The sequence below is a fragment of the Rhinopithecus bieti genome, unplaced genomic scaffold, assembly GCF_001698545.2.
Source record: "Rhinopithecus bieti isolate Rb0 unplaced genomic scaffold, ASM169854v2 scaffold_21601, whole genome shotgun sequence".
NCBI classification, from domain to species: domain Eukaryota; kingdom Metazoa; phylum Chordata; class Mammalia; order Primates; family Cercopithecidae; genus Rhinopithecus; species Rhinopithecus bieti.
In genome coordinates this window covers 31960-49445 of record NW_016810227.1, presented here as the reverse complement: position 1 = coordinate 49445, position 17486 = coordinate 31960, and the positions used below count along the sequence as shown (strand labels likewise).

General features: G+C 40.3%; 1 protein-coding gene across 2 annotated transcripts in view; it reads right to left on the bottom strand.

Annotated features, from left to right (window-relative positions):
* The window catches only part of SYT9 (synaptotagmin 9), a 174881-nt gene extending 160412 nt beyond the window's left edge, over positions 1-14469 (bottom strand). For both annotated transcript variants that reach the window (XR_001889105.1, XM_017891660.1), the window contains exons 1-2: positions 14121-14469; positions 4308-4854 (exon numbers count right to left, since the gene is read on the bottom strand). Coding sequence is in view for 1 of the 2 variants with exons in the window: in XM_017891660.1 (XP_017747149.1) it covers positions 4308-4854; positions 14121-14239 (666 nt within the window). In the remaining variant the exon portion in view is untranslated. The remainder of the gene's footprint in view (positions 1-4307; positions 4855-14120) is intronic.
* Positions 14470-17486: the final 3017 nt, after the last annotated feature.

The window sequence follows — 17486 nt, the reverse complement described above, 5'->3', positions numbered from 1 at the left end:
AAAAAAAAAAAAAAAAAAAAAGAAAAAATAAATGAAATTTTAGAAAAGATACCATTTAAAAGAACAAAAAGTAATATACCTAGCAGTAAATCTAAAAAGATTCGTGCAAGATCTTAATGTAGAAAATTATAAGCTTTGAATAAAAAACTTTAAAGAAGAAATATGTAAATGAATAAGTAAATGGAGAGATATACCATGGTCATGTGTAAAGATACAAAATTTTCATAAATTAATCAATAGACTTCATATAAATCCAAATACCAAAAAGAGCGTTTAACTTGGCAATGTGATTCTAAAATGTGTGAGAAAAGTCAAGTACCAGCCAGGGCTAAACTAAAAATGAAGCAGGCTGGATGATTTGCCCTTCCAGATGTTAAAGCTTATCATAGAACAATAGTAATTTGCAAATTGTGCTATCCATAGAGATAGTTAAACATCACAGTGGATAGAAAAGAGAATCCAGAAACAAGTTCTGCATATACAGAAATCTATATAGGACAGAGCATACAGTGCATATTATTGGGAAAATACGCCAGAAAATTTTTTACCCATATAGAAAAATAAATATGGATATGTTATGGACTGAATGTTTTTGTCCCTCCCAATTTATATGTTGAAGCTCTAATCCCCAGTGTGATTGTAACAGTATTTGGAAATGAAGCCTTTGGGAGGTAATTAGGTTTACATGAGGTCATGAGGGTGGGGCCCCCATCGTAGGATTAGTGTCCTTATAAGAAGAGGAAAAGAGACTAGAACCAGAGCTGTCTTCCTGTCTCCATCACATGAGGGCACAGCGAGAAGGTGCTCCAGGAAGAGAGCCTCACCAGGAATGGAATCTGCTGAAACTTGGTCTTGGATATCCCAGGCTCCAGAACTCTAAGAAATAAATATCTACTGTTTAAGCTGCCCAATTTATGGTATTTTGTTATGGCAGCCCAAGCTGACTGATATATGATGCCTATATCATACTATATAAACATTTCCATTCTAGATGGATTAAAATCATAATTGAGGAAGACAAAACTTTAACACTTCTAATAGAAAGCATAGGAGAAATATCTTTCTGACATAGGATACGTAAGTACTTCTCAAGTAGACACAAATACGCTAATTTACAATGGAAAATACGGACACATTTTATTAAACTAAACATAACCTCTATTTATTAAAGACACCATAAAGTGAATACAAAGACAGCCATAAATGGAGAGATGATGTTTGTAAAACACACACCCAACAAGGGATTTGCATCCCGACTGCTTAAAGAGCCTATGTGAATCAACAAGGAAAGGAAAATACTAGAGTAAGTGCTGAACAAGAATTTTCACAAGAAAGAAAATATGAATGACCAATAAACATATCAAAAGATGGTCAAACCAGGCAACTGAAGAAATACCAATAATACATAATTTTACATACATGCACACACATACATTGTAATCAGTGTGGCAATTGCAAGAGTTGGAGAGAAAGTGGAACACTAGGGATTATCACAATTCAACAGTGGAAGGATCAATTTGTGATATGTGAAAATGACTGAAAAAGACTTTGTCATTATCTAGAAAATTGAACACATGTATACTTTACCTCTATCAGGGATACACCCTAGAGAAATGATTGCATATGTGAACCAAAAGATGCGTACAAAAATCTCTGCAATATTATTCAGGATCACAGAAAAACTAATAACATCCTGAACGTCATCAATACAAGAATGCTAATTTGTCATATATTAATATTAATACAATGGAATATTATATAGCAATGAAGATACATAAGCCACAGCTGCTCTACTTATTTCTATTATTAAATGCCATAATCAATGTTGACCAATGGAAAAAAACTAGTCAAAGAAGAGCTATAAAACGCCAAAATAGACAAAACCTAAACCCATATTGTCATATCTATATGCATACGTATTTTTAATATCATGATATAAGTAAAATTAAAGATAGTAGTTTTCTCTTGGCAGGACTGAACTGAGAGGGAATGTAATAGAGAACAATTTGAAGGTCAATAAAAGTACTGGTAATGTTCTATTCTTCAACTAAATGGTGGGCTCAGGCCTGTTCATTTAATTATTCCTTCATTAATCCATATTATTACATTTACTATATTGTATACATTCTATATTATAAAGAGGGAACCATGGCAAATCTCAGATCTTTATGTTCAGTCTCTGTAAAAAAAAAAAAAAAAAAAAAAAAAGACAAAAAAACCACAGCCCCAAATAACACTTTTAAAAATGGAACTTAAAAATATGGCAGACTATGAAATAGCCTGTAATTTTATTGACAGGACCTACCCTCTCCTGTGGCCATCCAAAGGCCTAGATCAATGCTCAGAAGATTTATTGTTTGCCTGAAGAAACAACTGAGAAATCTGAAGCCTATAGGTTTATTGGTTTTCCTCCTTGATAAATAATTTCACATTCTCCTTATGGAAATCTAGGATTTTCCAACAATGGAAAAGAAAACCTTACTCTCTAGAGAATGCTAAAATGGCAGTAATCTCAGGGCCAGAAGGTCTCTACCACCTGCCACTCCATATTCTTGTCCACAGGAACCTGTCCTAGGAGTCGTTCCCACCAGGGATCATCAGCCTTATCCAGATTTGTATCAGCCACTGTGCAGTCAGTGTTGCTCTCACCACAAAGTCTCTAGAAGGCAACTCTCAGCAACATCCTCACTGAACTTCCTAATAACCTCTCCAGCTATTTTATGGAATCCATTTGTCAAAAAATGTAAGTTGATGTCTCATTAGATGGTGTGACCAACACCTCCCTACCATACCTGAGATGAGACATAAGTTCAAGGCACCTCACTGCAGCTGGTAGTGTCTCAGCTCCCATAACCAGAGAGACTTAGTAAATACCCCAGTGAGGGGGTGATGCCTGAGCCATTGGTATATTTGTATAAGCAGTCTTCCCATTTTGTTTCTTTAAACGTTCTCATGTTGCTTCCTGACTTTGTCATTTGGGATTTGGGAGACAATCCTTGCTTTCCCCAGCATCCATTGTTGGGTTTACGTGTATTATTATCTTTTAAGATAAGGAGATCTATTCCTTCCCCAGTATCCCAAATCACCTTGGTTTCATCAGCTGCTATTCTCTGCACCTAATCCAGCTCCAACTCCTTTCTTTCCTCATCATTGTGATAAAGGCCAGCAGAATCCCATGCTACATTTTGTTTATTTGGATAGCAGCACAAAGCTGGCACTGGAATCTTGTGGCATGTGGAGAGAAGGTGTCCCACAGGGCAACCAAAGCATGGGTGAGTTTCTAGTTCATAAAAGTGGCTAAGAGGGTACTGGTGTAGCTATTTGGTCATTAGGCAGAGGTTAGTCTTTCACTAAATAGGCTCCAGACTCAAGCTGAATCAGTGTCTGAATTGAATAAGGACAGTGGTGCTTGGTCCCTTTGGATGCCATGGCAGAGAAAGAGAGCTACGCTGGCCTCAGAATATCTCATATCCAAGAAGAGGAACTAACAAAGTTATCTCAGGGAATTTGGACAGGTGAAAGAAACAAGCGGCCTTAAAATATCAGAGTTACCTAAGAATGTTCAATTTTGCTTTCTACTTCTGGAATGCCAATACACCTCAACAGGATAATGAGAAGGATGTAAATGGAGTAGAAATATCATCTTTGAAATCTTGTGTTTAAAATGTAGACATAGATGTATTGTACCACTACACAGCACCTTTGACTTCTCTTCTGAGCGCTAAATTGGATGTGACTGTCGACAGACTAGTTTTGCCATTATCTATAGTTTCTTTCCAGACTTCCCTCCTTGTAGCTTGGATTTGGTGAGTTTTACATTTAAAAATGTGGTTCCAACTCTTCTCAACCACTCCCACTTGTAGGGTTGAAGTGGAAATGCTCTTGAGCCAACCTGAGAACACAGGTAAGTACCCACTGCTCTCAGAGTCAGGCAATGGTCTCTTAGCTGCAGACTATGGTTAATAGAATGCCGGGTTGCATTTAGCATAAACAACCTGAAAAACTCTAAAGAAAATGAGGTATGCAGGACAGATAACACCTGCATCTCTTAGGGACTAGCTAAGAATCTGAAAGTAGAAAAGAAAGAGAGTTCCTCTTTAATGTTTGCATGGAATAATACTTGGAAACTTCAAAATCAATATTGTTAAAACCCTGTTTCTGAAAAGGTACAAGGAGGTTCTGAAATAATTGCTACATGCACATTGATAAGAATTTTACAGTTTGTCCTCAAGATAATGTGTAAGTAATCTGTTTTCCTGCTAACTAAGATGCCCCCCACCACCAAAATGAAGAAATGCTGGACTCACATTGGTGACATATTCGATATCCTTCCAAAGGATGCACTCCCTGGGGAAATCAGCCAAGTCTAAGAAGTGATCCACCACCACTTGGCCGATTAAGTCATGACGAGAGAACCTGTCAAAGTCGTACACAGAGAAGTGAAGCTTCCGTGCTTCAAGGTCATTGTAGGGAACCGGAAATAAAAACACTTCATCAAACACAGGGTTCAGGGTCTTTCTGTGAACTTTAGTCTGGTGTTTTGTTTTCCGATCAGGAAGCAAATAGATCTTGACATAAGGATCTGAAGTCCCAGAAAAGTCCTTGGCGGGCAAATTGACAGCTTTGTGAATCTTCACTATGAGCTGTTCTAAGTCACAGTCATATTTTAAAATGAAGTTCAGTTTCCCACAAGCCTTGCTGTTACTCCGTCTCCCGTCATCATTATCCAGTGACCTCTGCTTATATAACTCTGGTTTAATTCTACCAATTCCAGTCAACTGTTCCTGTTTTTGAAGCTGCTGGATATTGAAGTCCGGGTTTGACAAGTTGAGTTGTCTTCGGATTGAATTATGCCTTCAATGAAGAGCAACACAGAACAAAGTTACAATCTTATTAGCTATGGGTCTCTCGGAAACTTTTGCCTGGGATGTAGGTAGACCGTTATGTCTTGTTAGGAGCTTAGAACTGTGGGCTTTTTTGTTTGTTTGTTTTGGCCTAAATTCAAAATGCTCATCTGTGTGAGTAAGCTGCTCCCTAAGGCTTGAAGCTCAAAACCGAGGCTTGGTATCAGGAAATGAACCTAGGAACATGTGACCTCGGAGCTTTAAAGGTTTAATACACTTTCTAAACTGTCTAATATGCCATTAAAGAAGCTTATTCGTCTGGTGGAATGCAAAGATTTGTACAAACTGCTTTAAAAATAAAATTATTCAACTTTATATATAATATCATTCCAAAGTTGAAATAGCCAAGTGTTGCCTTAAGAAGAATGAATCTTTCCCTAAATTACACAGAATTTCTTGCCACCGGCTTATAGCTTTATAAGGATATAAATTCTTACTGGTTCAAATCAAATCATTTCATCACAAGAACACAGCTTTTGCTCATGCAAAAATGTATGTGACTGGGATGTATCTGATTGTAGTGGCTCTGACAGGTACAAGTGACAGCATTGGGATTGTGTTTTTGCTGTACACACGGGTGATTAGTGATCAAGAGGACAGGTTTTATTTCTGAAATAAACACTAATGGCACAAAAATTAAAGATGAGCTACTATAAATGTATGTAGGGATTCAAGTGGAGATGTTGGATACTGATACTTTTAAATTAAATATTTGCTACTGTAGTATACTCTTCACCCTGTAAGTATTGGTTTGGGTTAGAAGTTTCCCAAAAATTCTCTTTAAAGCCTGTCTGATCTGTGCATGTCTTCCCAAGTTGAGTTGTAGTTATCACATACAAGGTTGTTTTTAAGGTTACTTTTGTTGTTTTTAGCTCAGGTTAGAGTCATTATATTGTATTGTATGCATTTAGTCAACAACCTTAATTAAAATAGCCTCTTTACTAGAAGGTGAAAGAGAACAGCTGGGATGTCTCTTAGGGATTGGTAAACAGTTGGAGAGGCAGAGTAAACATTTGAATTTGCCATTCTCTTCCTTTCTTCAGACAATGAAATAAAGATGTAAATATGGAACCAAGGGACCCCCAGACATGTTTGAAAGTGTTCTCCCTTGTCACCACAGATATTGCTATGCTGAGCATTCCTCTTTATCCTAAAATAGCCTCCTAATCACTAATCATCCACATGGTATGACAAGAGTACTGTCACAGAGCTGTCACTTGTACCTGTCACATCTAACACAGTCCATAGCAAGCAGACATAGCCCAGTCACATACATTCCCACATGTACAAAAACTGTGTGGTCCGAAAGTTGCTGATGGGAGATTTTAATCACTTACAGAGAAATCCACAATCTTAAGGTTTCTCTGTATTTTATGATTTGGATGGGTGAGGGAGGGAAGGCAGGAGTTGCTGTTAAGCATCTAAAACTGGCTTTCTGCGCTAGTGCAGCCAGGTCATTCCCTTGTCCAGAAATGGAACCAATGTAGTGCTAGAATAGAGCTTCAGTCTCACTTTACTGGACTCTGTGGGCAGAAAGGACTGGGAGGCAGCAGAAAGAAACCTGCCATATGCAGAGATTGGAATAGGCTGGTGCCAGCCCTATTTCCCTCTGCTATTGATTTTTCTTTACAGACTAGATTCAAAAAAGGGCCATAATTGGGTCCTGCATCAGTTCCCACCCTTCTAGGTACTGTCTGGTAAGTGGCACTGTTTATATGATAAAAGTGCATCCTCAATATCGACCGGATGCTCCTTTTACAGATGAGTCTGTGGAAGACCAACAATTCTGTGTCTACACAATCCAGTCCCAGACAACAATCTTGTGTCAGTCCTAGGCCCTGTCACTCTGCTGCTCTGCAGATGGTTGCTGGGCAGACTGTGCATTATAATTTACCTTTGAATTTTCTTAGTACTGGCATTAGATTAATCACAGCAACATTTTGTCTTCACCATTGTCTGTAGGACTAAATCTACCATAGCGGTGTTTTTTTTTCTTGTTTTGTTTTGTTTTTTAGATGGAGTCTCACTGTTATCGACCAGAGTTGAAATGCAATGGCGCGATCTCAGCTCACTGCACCCTCCGCCTCCCAGGTTGAAGTGATTCTCCTGCCTCAGCCTTCTGAGTAGCTGGGATTACAGGCATGCACCACCACACCTGGCTAATTTTGTATTTTTAGTAGAGACAGGGTCTCTCCATGTTGGTCAGGCTGGTCTTGAACTTCCAACCTCAGGTGATCCGCCCGCCTCGGCCTCCCAAAGTGCTGGGATTAAAGGCGTGAGCCACTGTGTCCGGCCACCATAGTTTCAATTTTGATTTAAAATACATGGATTTGGCTACTTACTAGTGTGATATATTCTGTTCTACATGTACATTTTCTTAGACATGAAATCTGAAGATAAACTGTCCCGCATGCTCAGCCCTTCCTAACCAAAGTGGATTGCCAACAGGGAGGAGGGGTTGTTGGTATAGTTCTAAGACTGAAAAAAGATCCCATTCCCTGAGAACCCGATTGCACATGAATACCTCCAAAAATTCCCAATACAGCTGACCTCTTAAAAACCAATCACAGGCTGGGTGCAGTGGCTCATGCCTGTAATCCCAGTACTTTGGGAGGCCAAGGTGGGCGGATCCGAGGTCAGGAGATCGAGACCATCCTGGCTAATGTGGTGAAATCCTGTCTCTGCTAAAAATACAAAAAAATTAGCTGGGCGTGGTGGCAGGCGCCTGTAGTCCCAGCTACTCGGGAGGCTGAGGCAGGAGAATGGTGTGAACCTGGAAGGTGGAGCTTGCGGTGAGCAGAGATTGTACCACTGCACTCCAGCCTGGGTCACAGAGTGAGATTCTGTCTCAAAAAACAAAACAAAAACAAAAACAAAAAACAATCATAGTTATGGGCTAGGCGCAATGGCTCACACCTGTAATCCCAGCATTTTGGGAGGCTGAGGCAGGTGGATCACTTGAGGTCAGGAGTTCGAGACCAGACTGGCCAACATGGTAAAACCTTGTCTCTACTAAAGATACAAAAATTAGCCAGGCATAGTGGCACACACCTGTAGTCCCAGCTACTTGGGAGGCTGAGGCAGAAGAATCACTTAAACCCAGGTGGCAGAGGTTGCAGTGAGTGAAGATTGAGCCACTGCACTCCAGTCTGGGCAACAGAGAAAGACTCCATCTCAAAAAAACTCAAAAACCAAAAACCAACCAACCAAACAAAAAACCAGTCACAGATATGAATACTATTATCTACTCAAACATATTACATGATTAATTTCATTCCTAACACTTTCCCCCTCCATTCAGAATCACACTTACTATTGGGAAATCAGTTGAATCTAACTGTAAGGTAGTGGCTTAAAGCAGATAGCAAAGACTGTAACTGGGCATGACAGGTTCTCACTCCTGGGGCTCCCTTTCAATCTCTTTCAATTTCCATTCAGAAGAGAGTTAGAGTTTACTGGAGTTGGGGGAGAGGCATGGTAGAATAGAGAAGCTTAGAACAGCCAGAGAACCAGGGTAACTCATAATCTTCCCATATAACCTCTGGAGGTCTGGGGGCTGAAAATAAGAAAGTAGAGCAGGGAGACTGCCCCAGGGATGTAAAGGAGAAAAGGGCGTGGAGGAAATGGAAAATCAATATTCTATAGCTCTCATAGGCCACTCAAACAGAGGTGGGAAGAAAAAGAAGCCCAAAGCAAGAGGCAGGAAAGATACGGAATATAGTGCCATGACCTGAGCTTGCCCCACCCCAGGTGAGGTGGCTCTAAATGGTCAATGGAGGTGGTTTTGAGTGCAGTAAATGCAAGGCTCCCAGGACAAGGGTCTAGAATTTTAATGCCATTGACTGATGGTTCCCCCCTCAGAAGAAGAGAGGGAGAAAGACCTCTGGCTGAGGAAATTTTTATGAAGGAGATGATACTTGAGCTGGGCTTGCCTGCTTAACTTGGCCTCATCCTTAGCCACCTCCAAGCTGATGCTGTAGATGTCAATATGGACATTAAATCTGTTTTCATCTTGGTCCCAGTTCTCTAGTAGAATGGTTCTTTCAGCTCTTCTGCCCCAGTAGCTTTTTCCAGAGTCCCTCACATACACCCACTGCGTCTTTGAGTCCAGGCTCTGTAAGCCAGCACTCATATCCCCAACACCCTTTCCATCACGGGCTTTCATGTGCAGCCATGAACAAGTGCATCCTAATATGTGTTCGTTCACTGCAGTGGCCCATCTCAGAGGTGAAACCTGACCTGTCCTTTCCCTGGTTCTCGGGCACCAGTGTCTACAAGGCTTCAGGATCCAGGGATAAAAAAGAGAGAAGCAAATTGTGGTTTCAGAAATGTTACTGGTTTCTTTCCTATGTTCAAGTCAAGGCAGGGAATTATGGAAAGAAACAGTGGAGACAGGATGTTTTTCTTCTTCAAAATTCCCCTGGTCATGAAGAAGAGAGGGTTGGGTTGTCCTGAACCACAGGCAGACAGAAGAAGGGGAAATCCTGGATAGGGACAGACACAGTTAGTAGAATACAAGGGCTGGAGGAAGTGGAAATTTGAGGTTTTCTTGGCCTGAAGATTCAAGGATTTCCACAAGTGAGATAATGAAGAGACAGGCATCAGGCCTTGGGGCCAGTGGAGGTGTGTTGTCAACGGTAGTTGGATACACTGAGGCAAGATCTGCTTCCTCCCACTCCCTCCCAAGTTAAACAGATTTGAAACCTTGAATACTTTATCCTCCATAACTAAGATGAGCCTTTGTTCACCAAAACGTTCTCTGCAGTAGCTCACGTCTTATGTCTCTTTTCATTCCCATTGATCCCAGCTGAGTTCAGGCCCTCAGAGAGGCTCCTGTATATATCCAATCTTCACCATTGTCCCATGCATCTTATACACTTATACATTCTTTCCAGATTAATCTTCTAAAGAACAAATTGAGCACTTCAATGTGTATAATTGGTGTTCTTGCTGTGGGTCTTCTGTGGGCAGGGTTGTATATATTTTCTCTCTTTATTGACACTACCTAATATTGAATTTTGCACATAGCAAATGCTTGATATCTTAGAGTAAATACAGAAATGCTATGGATATAATAGTTTCTGATAATTTAATCCCAGTGGAGAAAACACTCATTTACATATCATTTCAGGGTCTCATGGAAGTTGAGATAGGTCTAGGCAACTTCCACTTTTGAGGCAGTTAGTTTCTTTAAATCTAAAGAAATTACTTCAGATTCAAAAATTATGTTTTAGATGTTTACATTGAACCAATGTTCTCACCACACAAAAATATAACTTAATAGAAATGTGCTACTCATAGTATAATTACAACATTTAATTTTTGTGTACTATTTACTTGAGTTGTGGCCAATCACGGGACCTAAATTTAGAGTGTGATGGTTATCTTCCTCTTTCAATTCTGTCAGCATATTTCTGTAACTCTATGGATTGCTTAATTCAGAGATAAGGTCAAAAATCTGATGTGGGGCCTGATTTGAATGTGAGACCTGGGACAAATGGCCTTCTGCCAGCCTCACACCATTATAGGCTCTGCTCAGTTTATACTTCTGGCCCTTTGCTATTCTTGTCAGAAGAGCAAGAGAAAAGTAGCCTGATATTGACCAATGTATTCTGTCAGTCATTCATGGAAAAAAGTCCTCCGTGTGCTAGGTGGTGCTAGGGGCTGGATAGACAGGAAGAAACAAAACAGATGTGGTCTCCGAGTTCACAGAACTCAGTCTAGAGGGGAGTACAAGCAATAAAGAATCACTTAAAATAATTTAATCCTGTGAATGAGGGAAAACAAGGCAATGCGAGGGAGAATTGAAGTGGGAAGGAGTGGGGACAGAACACAGACTTCACATGGGGTGGCCGGGGAGACCTTTCTGAGAAGGTGATGTTTCAGCTAGGGCCTTAGAGAAGTAAAGGACCCAAGAAGGACAAAAAAAAAAAAAAAAAAAAGAAAAGAAAAGAAAAGCGTTCCTGGCTGAGGGAACAACATGTGTCAAGACCTCAAGGCAGGAAGGGGCTTGGGATGCTGAAGGAACTAAGAGAGGAGCTAGTGCAGCTGCAGTACAACAAGCTTCTTCCAGGCAGTCTCCTAATGAGTTCATGTTAAAAGTGTCCCCTAGGGTCCTGCAACATGGTGGCCCTGGCCATAAGGTGAGGCTGTTGGAAGCAGACTGTGGCAGTATTATCATGCAGGGCCTTAACAGACCTGATAAGGGTTTTGTGGTGTGGTAATCGAAATTTTCGAAAAACCGAAGTGTTACATAAGAAATTTGAGAAGGCTTTAAAAAAACAGGATGAACTTTTATCTTAGGGCATGAATCAGGAAATGGATTAGATGGCCTTTCAAGGTTCCTTCTATTTTGGGGATCCAGGGATTTTCATACATTTGGAGTAGAGAACTTTATAAAGCTCTGGAATTAAAAAATTCCGAGAAAATTAAAATATCCACATTTCCAGCATATTGGATCACTAAACAAAAGGGATTTCATTCAAATAAAAAAGAATTGACAGGAATTATGGATGGTATTAGAGTCACTGAAGTAACTAGACACAGAACATGCTTGATCTTGAAAGAACAACAGAAAGTCATTCTGACCAGAAACATTCTTAGAAGATAAAACAAAGCTCATCTTCAGGACATTTCAAAAAGGCACCGTGTCAGCCAAATATATCCAAGAACACATCCAAGCTGAAGAAGCCAGGTGAAGTTGAGATTTTTGATGTAAATGGTGTGACAGAAACTGTGCCAATCACAAGGATCCTGAAGACACCTTTAAATGGAGGCTATGTCTTACATGCAACGGGAACCCTGAGACCGTGATAATGGCTGTCCTGAGACGGTGATAATGGCTGCAGGATGGAAGCAGTAAGAAAGTGTCGGCAGGGAGAAAGTAAAGAACATAATGAGAAAGAAAAGAGAAGAAACAGTAACTGGAAAAGCAGACTGTTGAGAGCTTTCTCAGCAAAGCTTACCTTTCCCCTCCCCAAATATGGGTATCAAAAATGTTACTTAAAGAAGAATGTTAAAAACGCTTTGAGGCATAAAGGAAATTTCATTCTCTTTTCCTTTTTGTTAGCAAAAAGTATGTATGTGTGTGTGTGCATTTTCTCATGATGCAACATAATCCCCAAAGAATTAGAAGACCATGTACTGCTCTTATTGCGGTGAGATCCTGAGACAAGGATATATATATTTCTAGACAGACCCCATAAAACTAGGTCAGTAGTAATTTAGGTATGAATGCTTTAAATGCATAAAAATGGAAATTGTCAGTATTAGGTTAAATGCAGTTAGAAAAGAGTAGTTTTCTTAAAGTAGTTCAGATATTCTTAAACCTGATTTTTGTCATCAGAAAAGATAATGTAATTGGATGCCTTCAAAACTAAAATAAATCTGAACACAAAGTGCATTTTACAGGGATAATTCCTTCACTCTTCCTTTTAATTTTTTTCCTTCTACCCAATTTCTACAAATCAGTAGTGATGATAAGAGTTTTTATTTTTTAGGCAAATACTTACTGATATGCAGTATATTTATATACTTTTCCAGTATAAATATTGTGATAGGGTGGCATCATTGCTATTAGTTTGTTAAAATTATGGCAGAGTCCTCAGATCACATCTAAAAAGATCACAGTACTACCACCATATATTGGAGGAACTCAGACCAGAAAAGTTACATGCAGAGTAGAACCAAATAGGAGGCAATTTCGAAGGAAATTTCAGTGGAGACTCTATCTAAAAGGCTCTAGCTATTGAAATACTGAAAGGATTTTATTATGAGTCTGCACATTGCATGAACTCTATGACAGCATCAAACAGAGCTCTAGTTATATTTAAGTTTTAAATCTGAAGATAAATCCTAGTGATAAAATCTGAGAATTTCTTCTAAATCAAATGGCAGACAACTACCCATCTCCTCACAGAGGAATATTTTAGATTTGGCTCTTTGATTCAGAATTGAAAATAATGCTAAAATAAGTTTCTGAAACAATCAAATTATAAACTGACATATTCCATCCCACTTAATGAAAATGAGTGGAGCCTCTAGGATAAACTCGATTAGCATAAAAAGGGTAAAGTCTTATTTCTGTTTCTGGAGAAAAAACAATAAAGATTTTTTTAAAATACCTCCAAATTGTGTTTATACTTTACAAATAACAGCACATGCTATTTCTCTGGCCATCACTCAGGCCAATATTTTCATTCTACAGAAAGTTGCTTCCTGAGTCTCTTTTCCTGAAATATCTTATTGAAAATGAGTTTTTATATCCAGTGATTTAGAACTGGTTGTTTAGCCTCAAACACACTTTCGTATAATGTCTGAGCCTTGGGAGAGGCCAATACTAACAGCAAAATGATAACTCACATTTCGGAGCTTTTACTAGGTGCCAGACCTGCGCAAGCACATGTTATCATTTCATTCTTAAAACCACCTACAAATCAGTAGTATCTATTCCTCTTTTGAAGAAGAGGAAATGGACAGATATGGAGTTTAAGTTATTTGTTCAATGTCACACACGTAAGTAAAGCCAATTCATTTGACTTGAGAGACCGCATCTTTTTTCACTGCATTATATTATTTCTCTACTGCTGAAGAGCATAAAGCATCCAGACAATAAAAAGAGAGTGACCTAGGTGTTGGTACTCTGTAAGCCTTCCAAAGGCTGAAGATGGACAAAAACCTCCAGCCACATGGTGGAGTCTGAAGAGAGCCTGTGTGTGACTGTTAGGATAGGTCGGACGCACAGGGAATAAATTCTAAAGCAGTAGGAGGGCAGCAGGGAAGAGTGGTTAAGAGCTCAGATTCTTGTGTTGGTTGAACCAGGATTCAAATCCTGACCTGGGTATTTACATATGTGGCTTTTTAAAAAATGTAATCTCCTTAAGTTTCTTCTGCTGTAAAATAAAAATGATATTAGTATACATTTCATGCTAAATTGTGAGCTATAATAAAATATGAATATAAAGTTCTTACAGAGTACTTCACACATGCTGTCTTAATAATGTTAACTATTATTTTTATAAACTAAGTAGAGACCAAGAAGGGCTCAGGAACCTAACTTCAGCGTTAGGTTAGCATGGAGTTTTCCATATTCATATCTCTGATACAGAACAGAAATTTAAAAGATTATAGGTTCCTTGACCAATCAGTGCTATTTTTGCCAGAGAGGGGAATGGGGTGGTCCCTCCTTGCATCCAGAAAGGAGGAGGCATTACTGACCGAGCCGACGAGGTTGGCTCTGTGACTTGGCGCTGCACGCGGACGCCATGGGCACAGTTCTCCTGGACTCCCGTCTGGGTGGACAGGGGAATGTCAGGGGAGGTGTGGCTGATCTTCATGGAGGAGTCAGGGCAGGGTGTGGGAGGGTCTAGGAAGTCCTCACTGTTCTCCTGCTCATTGGTCTCTGTGTCCGTGTAGTTAAGAGGCTCCTGGTTGTTGTCTTTGCTACCAGAGGGCAGGCCTCGTTCTCGCCACGGAACCCAGCAGAGTTTCCAAGATACGAAGAGAGACACGCCAAAGAGAGCGAGACCACAGGCAGTGACCACAAGGGTCAGCAGGCTCACTGAGATATCTGCAAAGAAGCAAAGATCAAAGGTCAGTGTGATCATTCCCCGCAAGTCCACCCATTGCACAGTATGGGCAGAATGACCCTCTCATCCACTCATCCCTTGGGACCTGACTGTGGAAGGTCATGCTGGGGCTCACGGCTAGGTTACTTAATTCTGGGGCAGTGGCAATGAGAATTCATACACAAACCAGAGGACCAGTGAGCAGAAACACAGAGGAGGTACCATAGCATGCAGGTCATGTTTAGAAACAATAAACAGCCTGCTATGGCAAGAAAATGGATACATTCATGGAGACTAGAATGCCCTTCAAGTGAAATGATACTCTATCCTATAGGGAGCACCAATCATTAATGTTTTTTGAGCAGGGCAGTTTCAAATGTGCTTAAAAATTATTCTGTCATCTCAGAGAGCTGTATAATATAACTGGGGAATTGTGTAAGTCATAATTTTTTAAAATAAGAGAAACTAGAGGCCTTTTGGGTTCTATTTTCCTATTAACTTTTACGGTTCTAAGCAAAATGAAGCTCAAATCTGTGAATTTTGCAGCTTTAAGAATAACCCCCACTCAGTGGTAAGTCCTCAGGACTCAGGATAGAATATTATAGTTTGGGTTTCCCCAGCAGTATACCCTAAAACAAGTATTCAAGGGCAAAGTATTATTTAGAAGGAGAAGGAAACACAGGAGAAGTGATCCAGAAAAGGAAGTCAATAAAAGGTACACTATCAAGTCAGTTCCCACAGTGAGGGAGTAAAGGTTAAGTCTGCTAGGGAGGTTTAATACACCTCAGATACACCTCACCCAAGTGGCAAGGGATCTGAGGTATTACACATTAGCTCTCTTTAGTTATTAATTGGAGGGCATTTCCCAAAGGGCATTAAATTCCCATCATTTGACACCTGCCCAGATGAACAAAGTAAGCTTCAGTGGCCAGGAAAATCCCACATTGAAATCAATGCAGAGGCTGCACTGGAGGTCAACAGGCACACAATGAAGTGGTAAGGGGACACGGCAGGTAATGACAGCATCTGCTACATGGATCATGGACCACAGCCCCACGGTGTCAGCAAGTCTTGGCAGTTCAGTATCCAGTGACTGTGCCCCTAAGGTTTAAAACAGTTCACCCTCTCTAGGCTTCTGCCCCAAGCTACAGTAGAGCCAGGAGGTTGAGCATCAATCTGAAAGCATTTCTGGCACTATGGTGGCCATAAAATCCTTATTTTTTAAAGGACAACGCTGCCTGTCATTACGGTGCTTCATTACACCTGGAGCCCCATGGATTCTCCCCAGGGTTTGCCTCTACTGCCCATCATTAATATTTGCATTGCTTCAACCAAAGTTTTCTGAATGCCTACTATATGCCAAGTGCCATGCTAAGCTCTGGAGATACAATGAGGAACATGATAGGCGCACGCCATGTCTTCATATATTCATATTCTAATGAAGGAGAAAATTAGAAATTAGTCATTTGTATTCACAATTTCAACTGTGCACAGCACTGCCAACATACTATGATCTGTGACAAAGCTGTATTTCTGCTGAAGCATGCATGGGAACCCCTCCTGCAAGTCACTTACCTACTGAGCCAAGCTGAACAACTACCATCCATGTGCTTTTTAATATGATTCTGAAGGTACTTGGTCATTCTTGTGAACTGATAAAACAGTTTATCAAAAATTGCTCTTAAAAGCAAGCCAGCTGCCAGGGCTGTTGATGGATTTAACATATTTCCTCTTTGCCTCCAAATCTATCTTCACCCTTCTACTGAAACAATATTATATCTCTGTTTGAAAATACTGGGGTTGAAGTTTCAATATGGGTAACTGTGCAAATCTTTTTCACTTTTGTCTCCTCAAATCCCGCAGAAATGTGATAAGCAATGGGAAATAAGAAAGGACATCCTCAATTCATCAGCTAACCACTAACTTTGAGGAATATCTGGAATTGTTTTAAAAGAGAAGGCAGTTAGTGTTGAACATTTAGCACAGGCAAATGAAGGGAGACTGAGAGAAAATAAAAATTAAAAATCCCAGGTGCAGAGCAACAGGCAGGGATGGGGGACAGGGAGTGGGGTCAGTAGGGTCAAGATAAAAGGGGCTATAGGAACTATACCTCACAGAGCCCAGCATGAGGTGGGGAGGGCATGGTTTGACCCCAGACTCCACCTGGTTCTGACCACTCACACAGGAGAGTAGACAATATGCTGGTGCAGACTTCTGTGGTGGGTGATAGTGCTGGGGGACCAGGAAGGAGGAAACCTTGTCCCAGGTAATCCGGCTGCAAACATCAATCCCCACCCTCTCCAACATAAAACAGGCTCCGCATAGCAGTGAAATCTCTTAATATGTTCTACAGTCTAAATGGAGACAGAACTACTTCTCTACATTCTGTTAATCACTTCAGCTCTGTCCTGACACAGACACTGCTAGGAGACCACCACCAGCAAAGGCTGAAGGAGGGGCACACTGGGAAGCCATAGGATTTAGGAATGTGATGAGATAACTGTATTATTAGACACTCTGTCCTATCACAGGGCTCCTCTTCAAGGGAGAAGCATAAATCCCAATCCTCAATGTTGGTCTTGGGCATACGACTTGCTCTGGGCAATGTAATACGAGTGAACATGGCCCATGTCACCTTGAAGCAAAGGTCCCTTGTGATCCCACCTTATGCATGAGAAAAAGAGCTCTCAGATAAAAGTTGATCTTCCAGCCTGACTGCCATAATGAGAAGACTTGTGGCATGAGCCCAAAGTCCAAAACAAGGAGTAAACTTAAACATGACTGACAACCTGAGGCAAAGCTACAGGTGATCCACAGATCCATTAGCAAAACCTAAATATTTAGTGTATTAAGTCTCTAGGATTTTGAAGGCATGTTGGCACAGAAAAAAAAAAAAAAAGGTAATTTATGTGATCATATAATTTACCGTCCAAAGCTGGGACACTTTTAGGAGAGAAAAGGGGTTATATTAATAATTACATGGGGATAAGATACTTAACCTAGGATTGTCCAGGCA